The sequence below is a fragment of the Lolium rigidum genome, chromosome 7 (assembly GCF_022539505.1).
Source record: "Lolium rigidum isolate FL_2022 chromosome 7, APGP_CSIRO_Lrig_0.1, whole genome shotgun sequence".
Taxonomy (NCBI): domain Eukaryota; kingdom Viridiplantae; phylum Streptophyta; class Magnoliopsida; order Poales; family Poaceae; genus Lolium; species Lolium rigidum.
In genome coordinates, this window is record NC_061514.1 from 320,539,571 (window position 1) to 320,560,932 (window position 21,362).

At 45.8% G+C, this 21,362-nt stretch overlaps 1 protein-coding gene across 1 annotated transcript; it reads left to right on the forward strand.

Moving 5' to 3' along the window:
* Positions 1-13,577: 13,577 nt before the first annotated feature.
* LOC124673262 (two-component response regulator ORR42-like) lies at positions 13,578-14,074 on the forward strand. The gene is made up of 2 exons (XM_047209378.1): positions 13,578-13,790; positions 13,883-14,074. The coding sequence occupies exons 1-2, from the start codon at positions 13,578-13,580 to the stop codon at positions 14,072-14,074; spliced, it is 405 nt and encodes a 134-aa protein (XP_047065334.1).
* The last annotated feature ends 7,288 nt before the right edge of the window (positions 14,075-21,362 follow it).

Sequence of the window (21,362 nt, forward strand, 5' to 3'; positions counted from 1 at the left end):
GTAACTCCTATCACTCTTCCTTACCTCCTATGATTGACTCATCATAGACATATACTACCTTATATAACTTATCTCCCTTACTTAACATCAGTCATTTGACATTTTATTTAATGACTCTTACTTAACTATAACTTGCATTGGTATACTTCTTCCAATAGGATATCTTACTTATGGTTGTATCCTCTCTTTGGACTACCATGTATTGTATACCAACTGTGGTCTACTACCACCCATTATCTTAAGCTTCAATGGTGTTCTATTTATTTTGGAATGAAGCAAGATAACTAACTAATTTTACTAAAGAAAGATAGATAAGAAAATTGACTCAAGTGTGTCAGGATTATTCTCAAGTGAATACCCATCTCAAGTCGGAAGAATAGTTGGTTTGGCTAAGACAACTTCCTATAGACACTACCAAACCTATAGGTCTCCTTTAAAGGGTTTTAATCCTAAGGTCAAAGCATTTGCTCGATACCAGTTGTGGTGACCCAGCGTACCACTCGCATGGTGTAGTACACAAGTCGTTGACATAACACAAGTGAAACACCGTTCCACTCATATTACATCTCTCAGAGTGGTACAACAGAAACATATGCGAGTCCAAGGTATGTCTATAGAAGTACACACGAACAGTTTACATAAGATCCACACACCCTCCTACTTTACAGTGAGGTAAAACTTCAAATAAAGCTCCAGAAGAACGACTCGTAATCTATCTTATTGCTAGCTTAAGTTCAAGAGCTACTTGGCTTGCTATAGAAATCTAGCTACTTAGGTGCTAGGATTAGGGAAAGATTCCCTTCTATTGCTAGTCTAGGTTTCCATTATAAGCGATGCAGGAGTTGACTCCATTGACTTCGTTGATTGGATTCTTCATCTTGTTGCGGTTGACTCCTTTGTCTTCGAGTTCCACGGTAGTTTCTCCTTCGGTGCATTGCTCTAAGAAGGGGGTTCAAACGAGATAGAATGAGTACGAGCGTACTCGAGCAAGTTCATATTAGGAAATATGTGTATCATGCACTAGCTACAGCCATAGACCAGAAAGTCATAGGCCAATGCAAGTTTTTGTAAACATTTCTTCAAAAGGTTTATTTTATTCTGAAAACTATGCCCGTCGGTCTTCACGGAGTTGACCAGAACTTCGTGGAGTTCCTTTCCTGCCGCGTTCGCGAGTTCCCTTCCCGGAACGGGGAGTGACGATCACAATTCGGTATCCTCTGCGGAGGTGCGTTACTTTTCCCATAAGAGAACTTATCCTTGTTGCCAACCGAGTAGCATGCTCGTCCACACTTCCTTTGGTGTGAGGCCAGGTGTAAGATCCAAGCCCACACCGCCTTCTCCGCGACTGCAAACCCACCCTTTTGTCCGACCGTACACCTCCAGTAGACTTCCCCCGATAATACGGCTTTACTCATGGTGTACTCCGGACAATCCCTCATAGATCGTTGAGCTTATCATCACTAATGGATGGGGATTTAAAAGGATTTCCCAACCTATTGCGGCAGTGCCTCCAGCACCCCACCGGCTCTCCGATCCGTTGGCGTGCAGAAGGGAAAAGATACGGCTGGCTTCCCCAGAGCCATTATAGATCTCATGGTCAACGCGGTTTGTACGGCGCTAGAATCACTGGACAGCATTGGTAATTAATCCTAGGTTAATATAACCCATGCAATGGAACCTCCACCATATCAACACATACCATGGTTCCATTGCCCACCACATAGTCATATTCATAATTGTAAAATAATACTTTGCTTTTCAATGCATGAGTGATAAGTATAGTACTTTGCATATAATTTGATAAAAATAATCAAATGACATGAGCAAGCGATGAACTTGCCTTTCTTGACTGCAAGATTATGCGAGGCAAAAGCTTCGATACGTGATAACTCCAAATGCTGAAATACCATCATCGTCCGGTAAGGACAATGTTTAAAGAACTGGCAAAGATGCTATAATGCATAATATGAGATGCAATCGTCCCGAGCGTAACCTAACCTTAATGATTTAAGATGTATGAGTTGTAAAGATTTCTTTAGGGTTGGTTGCACTTTTAGAATGGTTCTCAAACAAGGTTTTTATTAGGGTTTGGTTATATTAGCATCATAACCAAGTGATATAAGACATCATAACAATCATACACATAAAGAATAGTGGTGGAACAATATATAAAGAACAGTTGTTAATTTTAAGTTCTACAGGACATGGTTGATGATTACTTATACTATAATTCAAAAGAATAACTTTTGAAGAACATGTTGTTTAAGAAATATTGAGTATATCAAAGAAGAATTAGGGCTTCTAAGGTTTGATTGCCATTTGTACTTCAAAAGAATAACTTTTGAAGAACAGGTTAAAATAATAATATGAACTACTATATATAGGTGCTATGGCTTCTAGGGTTTACTAATGGGTTCATTTAGTTTTCTAATAAAATCAGTTGGGTTCTATAAGTGGAATGGGTTTATTTGTAGCAAGTATTGGTAGGGTTATTACCATGGTTTCTTCTAAGCCTCATATCAAAGGATGGTTATTAAGATGGTTCCATAGGTTTGCTATTAGGTTTACTATGGCTTCATATTTTCTTTACCAAATAATCTCTAATGGGTTCTAAGCTAAGTAACTTATCATTTTCTAAGTAGGGTTTAGTAGAATAGGAACATGTGTTGTGAATTGCTACATAAGGTTATACTAGGGTTTATCATTATGGTTCTACTAGGGTTTGATGCTTGAGGTTAATCCTAATGGTGTGGTATAATGGATTGGTGATCAATGGCACTACTCTAATTATCAAGCTAGGGTTTGCATCTAGGTGGCATTAGTGGATCATACAAGGTTTGAATAGGGATATGAAATTATAATCTCATGTGACTTGGTTTTATGCTAGTGGATCATAAGCATGTATTCAATTGTTGCTAATTAGGGTTCTATATGTCAAGTAAATCTCCCATGATCATATGTGACACATATCCAGGGTTTTAGAGTTGGTTCTTAAGGTGGAATGATCACATGAAATAATGGAATCCATGTCTTACTCAATTTGAAACTACGGTTTCTAAATTATGATCCAATTCTTAAAGTATTACTTGGTACTAGAATTAATGTGATGAAGTACTTGAAATAAAGTTATTAATAATTTTAACATGCTATTAATTTTTAGTGGGTTTAAGAATTAAAAATAATTACTAGTTAAGGTTTATGAATTACCACTAATATTTAAGTTAATGCAAATATGATAATGAAAATTAATCTTAACATTTTAATTAGTTACTTGAATAGTTAAAATTTAAATTTGAAACTTCACTAATTATTGAATTCAATTTGCATTTTAAACAATTAGAAAGACATAATTAATAAAGATAAAAATAAGTGAATTTTTATTTTGACACACATTTTTGTTTTATATTTTATTTGAATAGAGTTTATTTTTGTGAGCATTTTGATATATTATTCATATTTTTCTGAGTTGAAATGAAATTTATATGATTTTGCAAAGTTTCAGCAATTTACTGGTTTTTAAATTAAACAGAAAATGCTAAACATACCGATTCGTAACCTAGCTGCGGTCACTGACCAGTGGGTCCCTTGACTGAGTCAGTTGCCACGATGGCAACGACCAGTCAACCGGTGCTCGGGGCCCCACCTCCACGCTGGCGTTGCCGGCGGTTAAACGCCGGCGACCAATTCATGGCGGCGCTACGCTACATGGCCCCCTAGGACGCGCGACTAGGGTGTTCTGGCTCTCCTCGACTCACTGAAGCTGATGGTGGGGTTGGTTTGGCGAGGGATCACCGGAGCTACGCCGGCGACCATGTCCCGCGGTGGTTTACTCCGGCGAGTACACGAACTACGGCTACGGTTGATGCCGGGAAGCAATAGAGGGGTCCAGAGATGCGCAAGCTCACCCTGGTGCCTCCCAGATAGCCGCCGATGTCGATTGGAGAAGGAATCAAGCTCAACTTCGCCGATTCCGGCGATGTACTGCGGGAGAAGATCTTGAAATTGGCCGCACTCCGACCTCCCCTGGATGCTCGGCTTGGCCTGTAGAACGACGACGTCGAGGCGCACCTCCTCGACCTCACGGAAAGCTCCGGGGTGGCCTCAATTGTTGGCTTCGTGCTCGACGCCGGCAAGCAGTCGAGGAAGAAATCGAGGGCTAGAGAGATGCTGAGGGGAAATGGATGGTTGGATGAGATCAAGGGGTGCTCGGTGGTGCTTTCCCCCCTATTTATAGGCCGAGGGGAGCTCTGAGGCCTCGACACGCCGACGACGACGGTCAGGAGGTGGCGGTGCCTGGAGAGTTCATATGGGCGAAGACCTTTTGTTTCTGGATATGCTCGGACGCGATATGTATAGGGAGTGGTTCTGGAAGCTTCTGCGGCGTCCGGGGCGTGCTTATCATCGACGAGGGCGGCGTCTACTGGCGTTGCCGCGGTGTCGGCCTCGGAGAAGAAGACGACGACGACGACCTTCTTTTTAATCGCGAAACGGTACACGGACCGTTTTTTGGTTGGGCTGGGCTACGTCGTGGGCTTCAGCTGGGTAGGCTTCGTGGGCTGCGACGGCTCGCTCGAGGTCCACCAGGTAAGACTTTCTTTTTTCTCCTTTTTCCATTTTCTGTTTTTATTTTCTGTTTTGAATTTGAATTCAAATTTGAATTCTGTTTTGTTTTGCAGGTTCTAAATCATTTGAATATCAATATAACTTGATAACAATGCTCACTGCATAATCTTGTTGTTTAAACAAATTTTTAATTTAGGATTTAATTGATATCTTGTGAGGCTTGAGTAAAAATATAAATGGTTTAGTTATTTATTTCAATATCCTTTTTAATTTGGAAACCAGATCTATTTAAATGATTTGAAATTTAGAACATGTGCATGGTGAACATATTCTACTTTGTAAGTGCTTAACCATAATGATTACTCACATATAATTGAATTATGGCTAGGGTTTAAAATAAATGGTAATGAAATGGAATTGTGTTATGATTTTATGTGGATAGTTATTTATAAGGTTTTAAGAAGATGGTTAAGAAAGTTCTATAATCACTAATCTGGTTTTAGTAAACTTTAGCTTGAACTAATTAAGATGGATCATATGTTTATAATTAGCAATGCATTTGCTAATGATGGTTTAATTTATGGAACACTACTTCATTTGGTCTACTAGGATGGAAAGGTAGAGTTCAATATTTTATGTGAAGTAATTCCTAGGTGAAAGGTTTAGGGTTTTTGGTGATGCTTCACTAATTGAAGTATTAAATAGGCATGAAGCATGGCAGGGTTATAATTATAATCCAAAGTAATCCATGAGTTGGAGTTCACATGTAGTTTAGGGTTTAAGTAGTGATCACCAATATGATACACATCTAGAATTAGGATATGGGCATAAGCTTGGGTTATGTTTCACTAAGGGAACATGGCTCTCACCTCTAGATTAATGGTTGGTTTGAACAAGTAGAATTTAATACTACTCTAATATTCTCTAGGATAGATATGGATATGGTTAGCATCTATAACCTCACTCACTTTCAATGTCTTTTAATAACCTAAGGTTCTACTCAGGAGATGATGATATGATCCTCTAAATATATGGTTTGCCTAGGAATTCTACCTTGGTATCTTCTGAAGCTTGTTCTTCAGGAAATCCGATAAACCTTCTTCTTGTGGTATGCCTCCACCTCCTAGCTTCTTCATCTTGATCCTAGCTAATTCATATGGAGTGGCTCTATGTGTTTGTTCACATATATCATGCTACAAGATGAGCAAAGGAATGAAGGAGTGTGGCTCTATTTATAGGCTTGGGCAAGCTCTAGTATCATGACACCTAGGTGGTGACTCTTGTGTTGGTTTGATGAGTAAGGTGCTTGGTTGTCATGCCCTCATCCATAGCAATCCTTTGAGCATGAGGTGGCATAGCTTGGAAAGCAAGTCATGTAGATATTTTTATCCCATGTGGCAAGATCATTATCCTCTCATATGATTTATTTTTGGATAGCCAAGTGGCATTTGCTACTAAATATCTTGTGGATGGTTTTTATTATTGTTGATGAGTCACTATATTATATTTGATTGGATTTATATTATAATATTGGTGAAAAGGTGGAAGTTGAAGGTTATTCCTCAAATTTGGATAGTTTTTGTTTGATTTCACCAAGGCATGATCATATGAGTTTCAAAGTACTCATAGTTAATTTTATTCAAATAGTTTGAACTATAATTCGTAATGTAAATGGATTTAGTTTTATGATATTCCATATACTTAATAAGTTATGATTTAAATGAGAATGTGTGGCTTTTATGCACTTTAGACCCCGTGGTTTAACTTATTTATAAGTGAATTAATTTACACACAAAGGTAGTTGCTAACTTTCAAGTGTTAATAAGTTAGGTTTTGATTATTAAAGAATGTGTTGTTGTAAATCTAATTCCATTTGATCTAATACATAGATCAAATCATCTCTACCCAAAATAAGGTTTTAGCAAAGATCACAGGTGAAGTTTATAGCGCTTGACTTGATGATCTACTTCAATTCCGAGCAAGTCAAGTGAAACTTCAGTTACTGTGGTAAGTTTTATTTGAAGCGCGAAAATTCCCCGGATTTTCTATGCATGAATGCAATGCACACTTTGGTGTTCTCTCATTTTATTGCCTCTAAACCTGGGATATTACAACAAAGTACATAGACCGCTATCCAGCATGCATCTATGCCTAAAAAGTCCACCTTCAGGTTATCATCCGAACCCCTTCCAGTATTAAGTTGCAAACAACAGACAATTGCATTAAGTATGGTGCGTAATGTAATCAATAACTACATCCTCGGACATAGCATCAATGTTTTATCCCTAGTGGCAACAAGCACATCCACAACCTTAGAACTTTCCGTCACTCGTCCCGGATTTAATGGAGGCATGAACCCACTATCGAGCATAAATACTCCCTCTTGGAGTTAAGAGTAAAAACTTGGCCGAGCCTCTACTAATAACGGAGATCATGCAAGATCATAAACAACACATAGGTAATAGATTGATAATCAACATAACATAGTATTCTCTATCCATCGGATCCCAACAAACACAACATATAGCATTACGGATAGATGATCTTGATCATGTTAGGCAGCTCACAAGATCCGACAATGAAGCACATAAGGAGAAGACGACCATCTAGCTACTGCTATGGACCCATAGTCCAGGGGTGAACTACTCACTCATCACTCCGGAGGCGACCATGGCGGTGAAGAGTCCTCTGGGAGATGATTCCCCTCTCCGGCAGGGTGCCGGAGGCGATCTCCTGAATCCCCCGAGATGGGGTTGGCGGCGGCGGCGTCGCGGGAAGGTTTTCCGTATCGTGGCTCTCGCATGCGGGGGTTTCGCGACAAAGACTATATGTAGGCGGAAGGGCAGGTAAAGGGGCATCACGAGGGGCCCACACAACGAGCCGGCGCGGCCAGGGCTTGGGCCGCGCCGCCCTGTTGTCTGGCCACCTCGTGGCCCCACTTCGTAAGTCCTCCGGTCTTCTGGAAGCTTCGTGGAAAAATAGGCCCCTGGGCGTTGATTTCGTCCAATTCCAAGAATATTTCCTTACTAGGATTTCTGAAACCAAAAACAGCAGAAAACAGCAACTGGCTCTTCGGCATCTCATTAGTAGGTTAGTGCCGGAAAATGCATAAATATGACATAAAGTATGCATAAAACATGTAGATATCATCAATAATGTGGCATGGAACATAAGAAATTATCGATACGTTGGAGACGTATCACAAGCCGGTGAGATTGACAACCTCACTGTTACGTTGGGGCAAAGTATTTTGATTGTGTTGTGCAGGTTCCACGTTGGTGCCGGAATCCCTGGTGTTGCGCCGCACTACACTCCTCCACCAACAACCTTCACGTGGCCTTCATCTCCTACTGATTCGATAAACCTTAGTTTCTTACTGAGGGAGACTTGCTGATGTACGCATCACACCTTCCACTTGGGGTTCCCAACGGGCGTGTGCTTTACGCGTCATCACTGGACATGGGTAAACCCTGGTCTTCGTGCAATCTTGTAGCACCTGTCGTGGTCATATCCACGACATAATTAGTTCTCTCTTAGCACCTTAAGTGGTAGCATATATACAATCTGGTAAATTCATCTTCGTTTATGTTGATTAAGCCTCTGTGCGCATATTTCGGTGAAATTATAGATGTGAGATTAAGATAATCCGACGATGGAGCAAACTAATATGCGATCGACCTGGAATACACCAGATGCAATACATCCTTAATTGTCGTTTGATATCTATCATGGGCACATTCATAGTAAGGTTTTCTTGCCATACTTGAACAAATCACCACAATAACAGGTGAACAACCATCTATGTTATTGACGGAAAAACAATAAATGATTTATAATTCCGTTTTGATATCTAGCAACGATGGCATGTGAAGCCATACATATTTATACACACTGTGATCTGCTGCGGTGCAATAATCAGCAATTTAATATGCTATACATCTGTGAGAAGTATCTAGAAATACGAAAATTATATTTATCATTTATAACAAAAGATATTGGCAATATCAACATTAGTTCTCCATTTTGTATTTTCATGTGAAACGGTGGAGATATTTGCACGCGGGAATGGACATAATTGGGGTGGTGCTCCTCTCGTTTCCCTCTATAAATACCTAGGCATAGAGGCGTACACGGCACACAACACCAAAGCCTGAAGCAATAATTTAAAAAAAGAGCCAATTGCATTTCCTTCGACCTCGTTCGCCAAAAGCTCTAGCAAGCTTTGAGGTCCCCATTTTTTCTCTTTTTTTTGCCTTGAAATCATCATCATGTACTAGTTTATTTTGATATGCTTGCATACAAGAGACTATTAGAGGTGCAACCATGCATATGCACCCATATGTTGTATTTTTCACCGTTTCTTTGCTATGATGCGGTCTTCCTTACGATGTTTTTGGTTCTACTTATTGCAGAAGAGAACATGACAAATTATTCATATGTAAAACAATGTTCTCTTTGTCTTTTAATATCTTTTTTTGATTTTTTTCTTATCCTCTTATATGAAAATTTATATTTTTTGGTCTTCTCGTCCTAAGTAATAATAAATTTGAGCTTCCAGCCAGATCTAGCATATATTTCCATCAACTGACATGTACTTGAAGTGCATGCTTAACTTCTAGATTATTTTTATGAATTATTTCTTATGATTTTGCAACTGAACTTGCTCACTTGATATTTATGCACAACGTTTCGGGATACTAATTTTGATATGATTTTTTGTTTATTTTTATTGAGAATACCCTATAACTATCACCTTAGATGCATTGCATGGATCGGAAATAACAAATATATGTATTCTTTTGTAGTTTCTTTAGCCGATCATGACATCCTACGTTGAAGGATCCCCGGTTAAGGCACTTATTGTTGAGGATTCGGCTGTTGAGACCATGATTCTCTCCGCCATGCTGCGTAAATTCCACTCGCGAGATTACTACGGCTAAGAATGGGAAAGAAGCGAGTGGAAATGTTCCTCGAGGGAAGAAGTTTGACATTATTTTTTGTGACAAGGACATGCCCGTAATGTCTGGGCCTGAGGTATTAGTTTTCCATTTCTTCCATGTGGAAAAATAGCTATTTATTTTTGCTGAATAGTTTGCTTGAAAATGTACTTCTTGTGTTATTTGGCAGGCAATTGAGAAGATCCGTGCTTTGGGAGAAATTCATGTGAAGATTGTTGGAGTATCGATTGGCGATAATGCCCAAGAGGCGTTCATGAGGGTCGGCGCTGATGAATTTTTGCCCAAACCAATGGAGCTTGATGTTGTCGGGGCTATAATTCAAGAGGTCATCAAGAAGAAGAATAACGACACTGTCTAAGCCTAGCCAAGAGTCCTAGATAAATAGAGGGAATAATATGTTGAGCTCATATATGTATGAGCATGCCTGCATTGTCGTATTTCTCTAGTTTAATCGTATTGTCATCTTATTTCCAAAATCATGTTAAAGATTGTCTTTAGCAAGAAGGACAAGGGAGGCTACCAATAATTAGATTGTATCCATGTAATATGTATCTCCTTCAATTTGAATGCATTAACTTTGGATTACTTGTGATGTGTAAGGTTCCTAGAAATCTACAAAAAAAAAAACTCAATGGAATTGGAACTAAATTTGGGATCTAGATCATTGGGGTCTCCTCCCTGATGTAGAACCAGAACCTTGCAATTTGAATAAACCAAGATCTCTTTTGCAAATCCGCCCATGCCTTCTTCGGCATATCAAAGTCGATGAATGATTCGCCAGCATTCACCTAGAAGGTGATGCTACCGACGATGACTAGAGACCTCTTCAGCTTCTTGCGTGACACTTGCTCGTGGAAGATTGTTAGCTAGAGGGGGAAGTACGGCGGGCATCCTAGATAGCACTTGCAGAACAGTGGCGGAGCTGCCATGCAACAATTGGGTTCATCTGAACCCAATAAAATGAGCCAAAACTTCATTGTATTAATATGTGATATTACTAATTATTGGAAGATTATATATCAACACCAAGAGTTGAACCCAATGAATTTTGCCTCTAGCTTCGCCCCTGTCGCAGAGGGTCACGAAATAGGCTGATTTCTGAAGGATTTGCGTTTCCATATCTAATATTTGGATGTTGTAGAAGGCAACATCCACATCTAATGGGCCCACCCTATATCCATTATCCCCACTACGCACGAGAATCGAGGAAACACCTCAGTCAACGCGCAAGGATCAGTCATTTCCTAACTGACCGCGCAGATATATATAGGGTGGGCCCATTAGGTCACGTCCTGTCAATCGAGCTGCTGCAAATGCCACGTCAGTGATGATCTCATCGAGGTTATCGGCTCCCTCTGACGAAACATTCTAATAAAATTGACATATGAATGAATCTATTACTTTCGGCTACTCGACTTGAGTCTACGCACGGTTGCAAACACCTGTCGCTAGACTCGGGGGCTACTTTCATCGGGAGCACTGGACATGCACCCGATAAAATAGCGAAAGAAATAATAATCATATGAATTCAAAAGAGAACAGACCCGATGGTTCTAGCAAAATCCAGGATCAAGCCCGAGGACTTGATTCTGTGTAGGGTAACGTTGGTTTGTCATCGGCAGTTAACTAGCATCGATTTATCAAGTAAGGTTGGGCTCGTTGCTTTTATCCCTTGTGTACAACCAAAATTGCATGACTTCACACCCGAAGTCTTAGAAGACCCGATATAATAAAAGTATCTGACGATAAAGGAAGCTCGGAACGCGTCAACAGATAAATCTTTGAGTAGTACAACTTGAGTCTACGCACGGTTGCAAGCATCCGTCCCTAGTCTTGGGGGCTACTCCCATCGGGAGCGCTTGACGTGCACCCGATATCAATAAATTTCAACCTCATAGAAAATGAGAATTTTCAATTTTATTCGACAGATAAAGATATTCGGATGTAGGAAATTGTAGTCCCTGCCCGAAGCTTTGCTTCGGCCAGTTACTCGGGGGCTACTGATGTGAGCATTACCCTTCGGGTACCCGACATTATTCTACATCCCCTGGCCCAACTAGGGGGCCATGAAGATTGTCCAAGACCAAGATGGGCCCATACGTCGGTTGCAATGAAGGAGACCTACCAGGAGACGGATTCTTGATGGACAAGGCAAGAAGGCGTCAATAAAAGAAAGATTAGATTAGATCTAAATGTAACCTAGTCGAGTTCGGATAGGACTCTCGGGTCGACCTGGCCTGCTATATAAAGGCCAGGAGGGGGCATGCCGAACAAGAGAACAACAATAGATAGAACCACCACAACTTGGAGCACAAATCATAGAATTCTTCCCTCTCGGCGAGTCGACCATAGCAGACTATAGGCTACCACATTGTAACCCAATATATTCGATAAATCAAGATTAGACAAGCAGCAAGTAAGGGTTTTACCTCATCGAGGGCCCCGAACCTGGGTAAATCTCTCCCCCGTTTGGTATCTGATGTCTCGTGCTACCCTGCAGGATTCCGACAACCCTAAACCACTCATGGTGGGCATTGCCGTGGAGCTCCCTCGTTAACCCCATTGTAACTCTCTAATGAACACATATAAGCAGGAAGTAAGTCTTTTACTCTCCGGAGAGGTTGGACGTGGGTAAACCCTGGTCTTCGTGCAATCTTGTAGCACTTGTCGTGGTGATATGCGACATAATTAGTTATCTCTTAGCACCTTTAGTGGTAGCATATATACAATCTGGTAAATTCATCTTTGTTTATGCTTATTAAGCCTATGTGCGTATATTTCGGTGAAATTATAGATGTGAGATTAAGATAATCCGACGATGGAGCAAACTAATATGCGATCGATCTAGAATACACCAGATGTAATACATTCTTAATTATCATTTGATATCTATCATGGGCACATTCATAGTAAGGTTTTATTGCCATACTTGAACTAATCACCACAATAACAAGTGAACAACCATCTATGTTATTGATGGCAAAACAATAAATGATTTATAATTCCATTTTGATATCTAGCAACGATGGCATGTGAAGCCATACATATTTATACACACTGTGATCTTCTGCGGTGCAATAATTAGCGATTTAATAAGATATACATCTGTGAGCAGTATTGGGAAATACGAAAAATATATGTATCATTTATAACAAAAGATATTGGCAATATCAACATTAGTTTTCCATTTTGTATTTTCATGTGAAACGGTGGAGATATTTGCACGCGATAACGGACATAATTTTCAAATTAATGGCTGAGATCGGCCAGCCTTGGGGTGGTGCTCCTCTCGTTTCCCTCTATAAATACCTAGGCGTAGAGGCGTACACGGCACACAACACCAAAGCCTGAAGCAACAAGATAAAAAAAGAGCCAACTACATTTCCTTCGACCTCGCTCGCCAAAAGCTCTAGCAAGCTTTGAGGTCCCTATTTTTCCTCTTTGTTTTTGCCTTGCAATCCTCATCATGTACTAGTTTATTTTGTTATGCTTGCATACAAGAGATCGATTAGAGGTGCAACCATGTATATGCACCCATATGTTGTATTTTTGATCGTTTCTTCCCTATGATGCGGTCTTTCTTACGATATTTTTGGTTCTACTTATTGCAGAAAAGAACATGACAAATTATTCATGTGTAGAACAAGGTTCTCTTTGTCTTTTAATATTATTTTTTGATTTTTTTCTTATCCTATTATAAGCAAATATAGATTTTCTGGTCTTCCCGTCCTAAGTAATAATAAATTTTGCACACGTCTTGCAATAGCAACATCTAATTATTTGAGCTTCCTGCCAGATCTAGCATATATTTCCATCAACTGATATGTACTTGAAGTGCATGCTTAACTTCTAGATTATTTTTAAGAATTATTTCTTATGATTTTGCAGCTAAAATTGCTCACTGGATATTCATGCACAACGTTTCGGGATACTAATTTTGATTATGACTTTTTTATTTATTTTTATTGAGAATACCCTATAACTATCACCTTAGATGCATTGCATGGATCGGAAATAACAAATATATGTATTCTTTTGTAGTTTGTTTAGCCGATCATGACATCCTACGTCGAAGGATCCCCGGTTAAGGCACTTATTGTTGAGGATTCGGCTGTTGAGACCATGATTCTCTCCGCCATGCTGCGTAAATTCCACTGCGAGATTACTACGGCTAAGAATGGGAAAGAAGCAGTGGAAATGTTCCTTGAGGGGAAGAATTTTGACATTATTTTTTGTGACAAGGACATGCCCGTAATGTCTGGGCCTGAGGTATTAGTTTTCCATTTCTTCCATGTGGAAAAATAGCTATTTATTTTGCTGAATAGTTTGCTTGAGAATGTACTTCTTGTGTTATTTGGTAGGCAATTGAGAAGATCCGTGCTTTGGGAGAAATTCATGTGAAGATTGTTGGAGTATCAGTTGGCGATAATGCCCAAGAGGCGTTCATGAGGGTTGGTGCTGATGAATTTCTGCCCAAACCAATGGAGCTTGATGTTGTCGGGGCTATAATTCAAGAGATCATCAAGAAGAAGAAGAATAACGACACTATCTAAGCCTAGCCAAGTGTCCTACATAAATAGAGGGAATAATATGTTGAGCTCATATATGTATGAGCATGCCTGTATTGTCTTATTTCTCTAGTTTTATCGTATTGTCGTCTTATTTCCAAAATCATGTTAAAGATTATCTTTAGCAAGAAGGACAAGGGAGGCTACCAGTAATTAGATTGTATCCATGTAATATGTATCTCCTTCAATTTGAATGCATTAACTTTGGATTACTTTTTATGTGTAACGTTCCAAGAAATCTACAAAAAAAACTCAAAGGAATTGGAATTAAATTAGGTATCTAGCTCGTTGGGGTCTCCTCCCTCATGTAGAACAAGAACTTTTGCCAATCCACCCACGCCTTCTTCAAGCATATCAAAGTCGATGAATGATTTGTCGGCATTCACCTAGAAGGTGATGCTGCCGACGACGACTAGAAACCTCTTCAGCCTTCTTGCACGACAATCGCTCGTGGAAGATTGTTAGCTAGAGGGGGAAGTACGGCGGGCATCCTAGATAGCACTCGTAGAGCGAGTGGTGGATCTGCCATGCAACAATTGGGTTCATCTCGAACCCAATAAAATCAGTCAAAACTTCATTGTATTAATATGTGATATTGCTAATTATTGGAAGATTATAGATCAACACCAAGAGCTGAACCCAATGAATTTTTCCTCTAGCTTTGCCCTTGTCGCGGAGGGTCACGAAATAGGCTGATTTCTGAAGGATTTGTGTTTCCATATCCAAGATTTGGATGTTGTAGAAGGCAAGGAGGTGCTAGAGGAAATGCGAGGTGTGGAAGGAAAGGTCGCGCTCGATGAAGCTTAGGAAAATAATGAACTCACCCTTTTCCGCTAGGGGCACTTCCTCCTTTCCGGCATCCGCCGTCGGGTCGTTCCTTTTTGAGGGATGATCACCGAGGTGGTTGATAACCCCCAACTGCAGGGGATCACCGAAGTACAATTCGATAAGTATTTGAGTGCCGAACCCACGAGGAGCTGAAGGTAAACTAACTATTTTCTAAAGCCCTATAACCCACTTATATGGCCCTTTATGCAAAGCTAGGAACTATAAGGTGTGTGTATGAAGACGTTTCTACTAATAACTAGAAGTGTTGAAAACAAAATGCAATGAGTAAAACAAATGCAAGAAAAGTAAATTGCAATAAAGTAAAATGAGATGAAGTGGAGTAAAGTGGAGTAACACAAGGGAGTAAGTGTTCTTATTTGTGTGGAATAACAAATGCAAGAAAAGTAAAGTACAATAAACAAAACTGCTACTTTATTTGTGTGGTTGTCATAATTAGTGAAGCATAAAGATAGTCTTTTTATTGTTTCTTCTAGAGAGGAGCCATAGATAGGTGTAGACATGGATATGAGAAAATACACCCCTAGTGATTGATCTCAAGGCCAGTTAAAAGCAAACAAGGGAATTATTAAGACATAAAGTCCAACCACCGCTGTAATTTTAAAGGTCCCCATAATTATACCCCTCGTTTTGTTAACCATGAATTAATACAACATGCATCTAAGAATTGGGACATGGCTTCTGTTACGTTGGGGCAAAGTATTTTGATTGTGTTGTGCAGGTTCCACGTTGGTGCCGGAATCCCTAGTGTTGCGCCGCACTACACTCCTCCGTCAACAACCTTCACGTGGCCTTCATCTCCTACTGGTTCGATAAACCTTGGTTTCTTACTGAGGGAAACTTGCTGCTGTACGCATCACACCTTTCACTTGGGGTTCCCAATGGGTGTGTGCTTTACGCGTCATCACTGGACATGGGTAAACCCTGGTCTTCGTGCAATCTTGTAGCACCTGTCGTGGTCATATCCACGACATAATTAGTTCTCTCTTAGCACCTTAAGTGGTAGCATATATACAATCTGGTAAATTCATCTTTGTTTATGTTGATTAAGCCTCTGTGCGCATATTTCTGTGAAATTATAGATGTGAGATTAAGGAAATCCGACGATGGAGCAGACTAATATGCGATCGACCTGGAATACACCAGATGCAATACATTCTTAATTGTCGTTTGATATATTGTCGTGGTATCGTCACGGCATATGCCATAGGGTGGCTAATCGAAGGTGGTTCCTGAGAGATCTCACGGCGGTATCCGGAAGCGGGTATGGGCACGAGCGACACGGCGACGTACCCAGGTTCGAGGCCCTCCGATGGAGGTAAAACCTCTACTCCTGCTAGAGTGTATATGATATCACACAGTACAATGGTGCTCCTAGAGCTGTGTCCGGCTGCTCCTGGGAGGCTAAGGGAGACGATGGTCTCTCTCACAGGGCAGCGCTAAGGGTGGAATGAAGTGAGAATGATCGATCCCCTGCACGAGAGGGGGTAGTGCGGCTTATATAGGCACCGGCACTTTACATATAAGACCCTATAGTCTACTGGCCGGCTTGGCCGGCTCCGGCTTCCGCTCCTTCCCGAGGCAGTGACGTCAGGAGCCGTTGAGGCGTAGTGGCCTGTCCCATCCGGCTGCCCAGGTCAGCGGTATGGAGAGGAGGTGTCCCTGTCGCCGTCAGCCACTGTAGCCAGTACGGATCGTCGTTAGCCATGATGGCCTGTCCGGCGCGTGGCACTATTGCTCCACAGTGCCCCGCGCTTTACGGAAGATGAAGTCAGCGTGGACTTTGGGAACCCGGATCACCAACCCGGTTCCTTCCGAGTGCAAGACTCGCCAGCCTCGAGTCGGTCCGAGGTACGGACCCCCGGTCGGATATGGCTTGTGGAAGCCGGCCCGGCTACAGCATTGGCGGCCGTAGCCGAGCCGACTAGGACCTAGAGCCAGCCGGCTTCCGGACCAGCCGGCCACGGCGCCGGCCCGACTGCTCCTCGGCCCGGCCTTTGCCGCGAGCCGGCCAGTGGCCAGCCGGCTGCTCCGCGTCCATTGCCCTACCCGGGGTCTTCCCCCCGACATTAGCCCCCGAAGCTGGCAAGGTCCTGCGTTTAGAAGGACCTAGGCAGGTTTTCCTGGCTTCTTGAATATACTTGGCGGCACTTGGAGGGGCCGACTGAGAATTTCCCTTCAACCGGCTGCGCCCTCATCCGGCTCGCTCTCGCCGGCTGCTTCTAGCCGGCTGCTTTTTATACTTGTGCAGCTTTTGCTTTCTCGCAAGTTTTGACGGCGTCTCCGCCTTGCTGATGACTTTTGGTCCGAGTTGAACTTCTTGTCCGGCTCCGGCTTGCTGCGCGCCGGAGTCTCCGCCGCCTCGGGTCCTGCACCCGACTTGACCGGTCTGACGTCAGGGCTCTGTCGCCGGTTCGTCTGGTCACGTCAATGTCTCCTCCGGATCCGGTGCGGTTGTGGGCGACGTGGTGTGGCAGTTTCTGGTAACGGCAGCGGTCGTGGGAGGAGTTACGGCGCAGTAAATCCGGAGACGTGGCCCACGTCGGCCACTTGGAGGCCAACCGCCCGCCGCGGTCGGCTATAAATGCCGCGGGGGCGGCATCGAGGCGGCACTTGCCCCTTTCTTCCTCCTCGCGCTCCTGCCTCGCTCCTTCTCTCCGCTCGAGCTCTTCGCTGCTCCGGTGCGGTTTTCTCCACCATTTCCCTGGCGAGCTTCGGTGAGCGGGCGTCCCGTCGTTCCTCCGCCGATCCGGCGCCGCAGCTCTGCCGATCCGGCGCCACGGGGCCGCGCGTATCGACCGCGATCTCCTCCGGCGAGGAGCGGCTCTTCTTCGCCCTTCCGCCTCTCCTGGACCTCCTCCTCTTCTTCGTCCTCGATGGCCCAGCCGAGCGGCTCCTGGAAAGGATCTTACATGCGGGAGGATGACATTGCCCGGCTTGTGCGCCTCCGCCGCATCCCGGCGGGGGTGATTACGAGGGCGCCGGGCGCGGAGATGGAGCCTCGGCCGGAGCCCGGCGAGCGCGTGGTCTTCGGCGCGCACCTCGACCGCGGATTGGGCCTGCCGGCTTCCAACTTCTTCCGCCGGTTCCTCGACCACTTCGGCCTGCAGCCGCACCACCTGCCGGCCAACGCCATGATCCTCCTCAGCTGCTACGTGGCCTTCATGGAAGGCTACGCCGGCTTGTTGCCGGATGTGGATTTTTGGAGCCGGCTCTTCTACATCAAGGCGCAGACGACTGAAGGCCGTCTGAGGACCTGCGGCGCAGCCTCCATCTATCCTCGTACGGGTACGTCCTTTCCGCGGATTCCGACTGTCGATTCTGTGAAGAATTGGCAAATGTCTTTCTTCTATGTGCGGAACGAGAGCCCGGCCTTCGACCGGCTCAACTTGCCGGAATACAATCCGGCTCCGCCAGTCGGCCGGATCAACTGGGGCTACAACGCCAAGTCCTCGGACCCGGACGCGGAGGTGAACCTCCTGTGGGACTTCCTGGGTGAGTGCGTCACGGGGGGCCGGCTGAGTGCCGAGGACCTCCTCTGCACCTACGTCATGCGCCGGGTCATACCGCTCCAGTGGCGCGTCCACAAGATCGGCCATATGTCCGGCCGGCTCGACCCGACCCGGACGTCGAAGGCGGAGCTCTCCAAGTCCCAGGTAGCTCACCGGGTGAACAACATCACCAAGGCCAACATGCCGGACAACTGGGATTGGGGGTTGCCGCCCTACGACCGGGAGCAGCCGCCTGAACTGGTAAGTTCGATGTTTTTGCCGTCTTCCGACTGCGGCAGCATAGCCGACTCGATGTTTATCTTGTCTTGTTTTCAGCTTTTCACCCGCCAAGGCATCGAGGATGGCGACTTGGCGACGAAGGTCTGGACGCCGGATCACGTCGACCCGGATGACCCAGCCGGTGACCACGCCGGCGATGACGATCTGCCGGAGGTGCTGGATCAGGGCGGCCAGGGGGAGAATAACCCGCCGCCCTCGCCTGAGCATGAGCAGGAGCAGGAGCAGCCACAGGCGGAGCCGGCGGAATCTGGCACGGGGCCAATCCCGGCTGTGCCTCTGCGCGCGGTGCCGCCTACGGGCACGGCGACTTCCAAGCCGAAGGGGAAGAAGCGGGCCGGCGGCGGGTCTACGGCTGCTTCGGAGGCGAGGGCCAAGAAGCAGCGCCGGCTGGCGCCCAAGAAGGTCCCGGAGAAAGCCGGGTGAGTTCTTTTTCCTCTGTTGTTTGATTCCTTTTCTTTCCTTCCTTTTTGTACTTATCTTTTCTTGCTTGTTCGACTAGGGCCGCGATTAAGTTCACCCAGGGAGGCGGCTCTCGGCAAGCTCCTCCCGTCATGTCGCCGCTTCGGCGGCAAGGGAGGGAGCCCACCCCGCAACCTTCGGCACGCGCGCGCCGCCGGCTGCTAACGTGCCGCCTGCGGCCACGCCGCCTTCTGCGGGGGCGTCTTCTTCAGCCGCGCCTCCTACGGCGCCTGGCGGCGGAGACCAGGGTCAGTCGGCGCGCCGGCCGACCATAGACGATATGTTCCCGCGCCGCGCCCCGTTTGTGGAGCGGGCGGCCGGAGCTGGAGCTGGCGGGGCTGCGCCGCCTGCGACCGGAGTCGGCGGGCCCGCGCCCAACGTCGTGGTGCTGGAGAGCACCCCGGAAGGAGCGCCTCAAGCGCCGGAAGCGACGGCTCCCACCGGGCCGACTGCTTCGACCGCGCCGCCGCCAGCTTCGGAGCTGGCGAGGAGGGAGCCGGCCGGGAAGGGGCCGGCGAGGGAGGAGCCAGCGCGCTCGAAGGATGCCGACTCCCGGGCGCTGGTGAGGACGAAGGGCCCGTCGGGCCCAACTGAGGGCCTTCATGTGGCCAAGGGGGCTCGGCTGCTGCATGTGCCGTCTGCCTCCGACTCCAGCCTTGGCTCGGCTGGCACCATGGAGAAGGCATGGCACCAGGCGGACTCTTGCGAGGTGTTCAGCCGGGAGGGGCAGCCTGGCGCGGCGCCCATGAAGATGGTCTTCTCCGGCTACCGGGCCAGCCTTAAGAACAAGGCCGCCGAGGCCCTTGCCCAGCTAGCAACGCTGGAGGATGCTGACAAGGTAGGTGTCTTCTCGTTTTTGCAATTCTGTTATTATCCTGGTAGCCCTCCGAGGCATGGTCCGGCTGCTTGGAGCCGGTCCGGGTTTCGTCTGGATATCTGATTGTTTCTTTCAGGCGGTTACGGAGCGACGCACCGTTTTGTACAACAAGGTGGTGACTAGCTACCACAAGGCCAAGATCGAGCGAGCCGGCTTGGCTCGCGAGCTGGAGGCTGTCAAGGGTGAGGCCTTCTCTCTTTTGACTTGCTCTTTCTGTTGAGTTTCTTTTTTACTGACGGCTCATTTTTGCCGGCTTGCAGCTGAGGCCGCCCGGATCCCACAGCTGGAGTCGGACCTCCGAGTTGCCCGCGCTCAATGCGTCACGAGCGAGGAGGCGAACCGGGCCGCCGCCGCCAAGCTGAAGGTGGCTGACGGGGAGCTGAAGCGGCTGCGCCTCCTCGAGGCTAACCACCTCAAGGAGCTTGCCGCCCTCAAGAAGGACGGGGAGGAGAAGCTGGCGGACCTGAGCAGGCGGCTGGATGAGGTGGAGCGGCAGCGGCTTGCGCTCGCGAAGAGGTAACCACCAAGTCCAACGAGCTGTCGGCCACCGCCAAGCGGTGGTTGGAGGAACTTAGCGGGCTCGACCGCGGCTTGGCGGGTGAGTCTTTTTTTTCTTACGCCTTCCCCTTTGCCGGCTTTCGGCCGTCGGCTGCCGGCTTAGGTTGGCAGCCGGCGGCAGAAACTTGATTTTTTCGATATCTCCATCTTCGGGTCGAGGGCGGTCGGTTCTTGCCGGCTGCTGCCGGCTTTTTCTTTTACTTCGAAATCTCCATCTTCGGGCTGGGGCGGTCGGTTCTTGCCGGCTGCTGCCGGGCTTTTCTTTTACTTCGAAATCTCCATCTTCGGGCTGGGGGCAGTCGGTTCTTGCCGGCTGCCGCCAGGCTTACTTTAGAGCTTCGAAATCTCCATCTTCGGGCTGGGGGCAGTCGGTTCTTGCCGGCTGCCGCCAGGCTTACTTTAGAGCTTCGGAAATCTCCATCTTCGGGCTGGGGGCAGTCGGTTCTTGCCGGCTGCTGCCAGGCTTTTTCTTTTTTACTTCGAAATCTCCATCTTCGGGCTGGGGGCAGTCGGTTCTTGCCGGCTGCCGCCAGGCTTACTTTAGAGCTTCGAAATCTCCATCTTCGGGCTGGGGGCAGTCGGTTCTTGCCGGCTGCTGCCAGGCTTTTTCTTTTTTACTTCGAAATCTCCATCTTCGGGCTGGGGGCAGTCGGTTCTTGCCGGCTGCCGCCGGGCTTACTTTAGAACTTCGAAATCTCCATCTTCGGGCTGGGGGCAGTCGGTTCTTGCCGGCTGCCGCCGG